The following is a 3,924-nucleotide window of genomic DNA, read 5'->3' on the forward strand; positions in this document are numbered from 1 at the left end:
CTTCCTTCCTTCCTTCCTTCCTTCCTTCCTTCCTTCCTTCCTTCCTTTCTTCCTCCCTTCCTTCCTTGTACCTTGATTTCAATGATTCCACTATCAAGAAGTTCTTTTTTTTTTTAAATCTAATCTGTTTCAACAGTGGAGGAGGCAGAGGACAAGGAGTTGGAAGACCCCAGTTCAAATCTTGACTATACTGTTTATTAATGCTGTGACTTGTACAAAGCACTGTTATTCTCTGAAGCTGAGGAATGGGTATGTTGGTACCTCTGGTCCCAGCTTCACAGGTTGTTGTGAGGGTCAAATGAGCTGCATGGAAAAATCATTTAGTGAAGCTTAGAGCACCATGCAGCATGAGCCATTCTTATTAGTGTGTAAGAGGGAGACAGGGGCTAGAACTGAGGTTCTTATCCAGGATCCAAAGATTTCAGGGGTTCTGTGGAATTGAATAGGGAAAAAATTACATCCTTATTTTAGTATAATTGCTTTCCTTTGAAATCCTATGTATTTTATTTTATGTATTTAAAAACATGATTCTGAAAAGGGGCCCACTGGACTGCCAAAGGGGTTCGTGACACTAACAAGGTTAAGGAGTCCTGGTCCCAAAGAGTTAGGTAGGATTGGAAGCGACTGAAAGACTGGACCCAAAGAGTAGGAGTGAGGGATTGCTGTCAACATGAAGGGAGGTATTTAGTCAATGAACATTTACTGGGTACCTAGTTCCAGGTACTATGCTAAGCAGTGGGGATAGAAAGGCACAATCAAGAAGGAAAGAAAGAAAGAAAATAAAGGAAGGAAGGAAGGAAGGAAGGAAGGAAGGAGGGAAGGAAGGAAATATTTGTTAAGTGCCTACTATGTGTCAGGAACTGTGCTAAGATAAAATATCTCCTTTTATCCTCACAACAACCCTGGGAGATAGGTGTTGTTATTACCCCCATTTTATAGTTGAGGAAACTGAGGTTAAGTGATTTGCTCAGGGCAATTCCATGGAAAGGAAGGGTTGTGAGCCTGTAGCTGGCTGCCAGTAAGGTGTGAACCTCAGAAGGTTAATGCTGCTTGGGTTGAATCCCAGTGGTTATTCTTGCTCTCTCTACAGCCTTTCCTCCAGGCTTGGAAACAGAACCACCATCTCCATGGAAGCAGTCTCACCAGTGGAGAGGAGGGGGTCTGGAAAAGGCACGAAGGAACAGAGTGACCGAAAACCTTGTAGATCCCCACCGCAGCCCCAGGAAGCCAGAGGCCCTGGTGCAATGGCCTCTGAACCTGTTAGTGAGCACGCAGGCCAGCCCCAGGGCCCCTCTGTGCTGGAGTGTAAAGTGAGAGCCCTAAAGGAAAAGAGGATGTTGGCCGGGAAACAGGCTGGAAGTGCTGGCACTGTCCCGCAAGAGTGGCCCTCCCTGAAGAAACCCAGGAGCCGGCGGGGCAAGCCAGGTGCAGCCACGCTGGTGACTGAGGGTGCTTCTTCTCAGGACAGTGTGGTGGCCCCGAAGGCTCAGATGAGAACTTACCTAACAGACAGGTTGCTGGACAGCAGTGATGACTTACAGCAGGGACCAGTTCACACCTCCCCTTCAAGTCATAACAGCACCCAGGCTCCAGATCAGCTCAGTTTGGGGGAGAAGAGCCAGCAGCTCACGGAAGGGGTGTGGAGGCCTCCTGACTGGGATCTATTGCAAGAGGCCAGTTATTTCCAGGAAAATCCAATTCAGACCACTTCTCAGAACAGGCCAAAGATCCCAGGGCCTTCCAGGGATTTGACTCAAATGCTTTCCCTGGAGAACGGGAAATCAGGAGCCCTTGGAAAACATCAGATCCAAGTAGGAGACCTGGATGAGGCATCTCTGACCTTAGAGCAAAAAGATTCCATTTGTGAGACCGCCCTACCGGGACAGCTGTGGAGAGTGGGAAGCTGGGATGGTTTGAGGAGCAGCAGCCACTCCTTGTCCTTGGCCGACCGGGTAGAGAGGAACCGCCTTCTTCTGCAGGAAAGGAGAAGCCTGTCTGAACACAGCTGTTCTCAGCTCCACCAAGTAGGACAGCCAGCTAGAGCCCACGATGGAACCTCCCCAGGTGAGTCCAGTAGAGGTGCAAGGCCCACTCTAGAGCCAGCCCTTCTGTGTAGAAGAGAACAGGAAGACTATGGCAAGAGACCTTAGGTCCATTCATCCATATTATCTCCCTGCCATCTTTTGGTGATGAATTTTCTCCCCAGACATCTGTCGGTTAGTTCCTCAGCATCATCATTTGCTGCAGTCCTGCTGTCCCCTGCAATGGACCACACAACCAAAAAGCCTGACCTGGTTGATTAATGGGGAACAGCAGAGCTGCCCCCGGTGACCCCTCCAAAGCTTTGCCATGGCCCTTTCCCTGTTTGAAGTATCTGTGAGCTAGGGGCAGTTAGGTGGCACAGTGAATAGAGTACCAGCCCTGGAGTCAGGAGGACCTGAGTTCAAATTTGGTCTCAGACACTTAATACTTACTAGTTGTGTAATCTTGGGCAAGTCACTTAACCCCAATTTCCCTGCCTTCCCTCCTCCAAAAAAAGAAATATCCAAGAGCTTCAAGTTGTTGTAAAAATGTGGCAATTGGTGGAAATTCATAGCCCATGCCAGGATTTCTTCATCAATTTTGGTATACTGGATAAATAGAAAGCAGCTCTGCCCCATAAAAATGTTTGGGGAACCCCTGTTGTTTCCTGTTGCATACCGCTGCTTCCCTGTTACCTCAGGTACAGGTAAAGGAGGGCAGACTCTCCTTACCTCTCTCCTTCCTCCCTTTCCCATTCCTGCAAGTCCCATCATCTTTGAAAATCAGTTTCTTTGAGATCATTAAGAAAACATCGTAGCACGGCTGTAAAAATTTATTTTTGTGCCAGTGTCATCAGTACTGATCTCTGCCCTAAGCAATCATTTTCTCAGGCTGAGCGACATGGGAGTGCAGCCTGCTGACGTTCTCTGTAGGGAGATAATTGTTTCAGAGAGCATCATTTTTCTTCCCTTCACCAAGTGGCAACTGAGGCTGCTCCCAGCTTATCTCATTGGTAGCAGTGAGGAGAGGTTAGCTGGAAAGATGCAGGCACACAGAGGGGAATGTGTCATGTGCTCCAATCAGATTAGTGACCGGGGGACCTTAGGCTCCTGGATTTTGTAGTGTTGCCCCTGATCTCTTCCTCTGTTCTGGGTCCTAGAGCTGCCAGGAGGAGACCTAGATTGGGACTCAGGAGTATCCCTGCAGGACTCTGATGGGTGCAGGTAAGGGTTCAGAGCTCATTCTTTCTTTTGGCCTTAGCTCCCCTTTCTACACCCCACCCCCCAGCCCTAACTCATGTCACAATGGGCGCTAGTTTTGGTGGCCGGCCAAAGTCCTATGATCCCAGGCCACAGAACAGAATTTCTACCCTGCTGATCACTACCTCCTGAAAGTACCAAAACAAGCAAGTGATTCTTAGGTGCCTGGGATAATGCCTGATTATGCTTCTGAGGAATGATAGCCAGGCAAGGGGAGTACTTAATTGGGAGGAATCCAGGGAGTATGCTGGTAAATATTTAACAACCAGCTTTCCAAAAACACTCAAAAGCCAATGCAGGAAATGCTTTTAAAAATATATATGTATATATATTTTCCCCCAATTACATGTAAATATAATTTTTAACATTTGTTGTTTTTTTAAGTTTTGAGTTCTAAATTCTATCTCTTCCTCCCCCCTTTTCCTCTTCCTCCTTGAGACAGTAAACAGTCTGATATAGGTTATACATGTGCAATCATGTAAAACATTTCCATATTTGTTATTTTGTGAGAGAAAACAAGAGAAGGACAGAGAGAAATACAGAAGGAAAAGAACAAGAAAGAAAAAGGAAGAAGGAAAGAAGAAAGAGAAAGGAAGAGGAAGGAAGGAAGGAAGGAAGGAAGGAAGGAAGGAAGGAAGGAAGG

The 3,924-nt window shown here is 47.0% G+C and overlaps 1 protein-coding gene across 1 annotated transcript in view; it reads left to right on the forward strand.

Moving 5' to 3' along the window:
- Nucleotides 1-1,066: 1,066 nt before the first annotated feature.
- KIAA1614 (KIAA1614 ortholog) overlaps nt 1,067-3,924 on the forward strand; it is a 48,237-nt gene continuing 45,379 nt past the window's right edge. The window contains exons 1-2 of the mRNA XM_069074365.1: nt 1,067-2,064; nt 3,182-3,245. Of these exons, the coding sequence (XP_068930466.1) occupies nt 1,128-2,064; nt 3,182-3,245 (1,001 nt within the window). The 5' untranslated portion in view covers nt 1,067-1,127. The remainder of the gene's footprint in view (nt 2,065-3,181; nt 3,246-3,924) is intronic.

This window comes from Petaurus breviceps, unplaced genomic scaffold, assembly GCF_028583685.1.
Source record: "Petaurus breviceps papuanus isolate PSGF00001 unplaced genomic scaffold, PetGlider_PUasm1.0 90895, whole genome shotgun sequence".
NCBI classification, from domain to species: domain Eukaryota; kingdom Metazoa; phylum Chordata; class Mammalia; order Diprotodontia; family Petauridae; genus Petaurus; species Petaurus breviceps.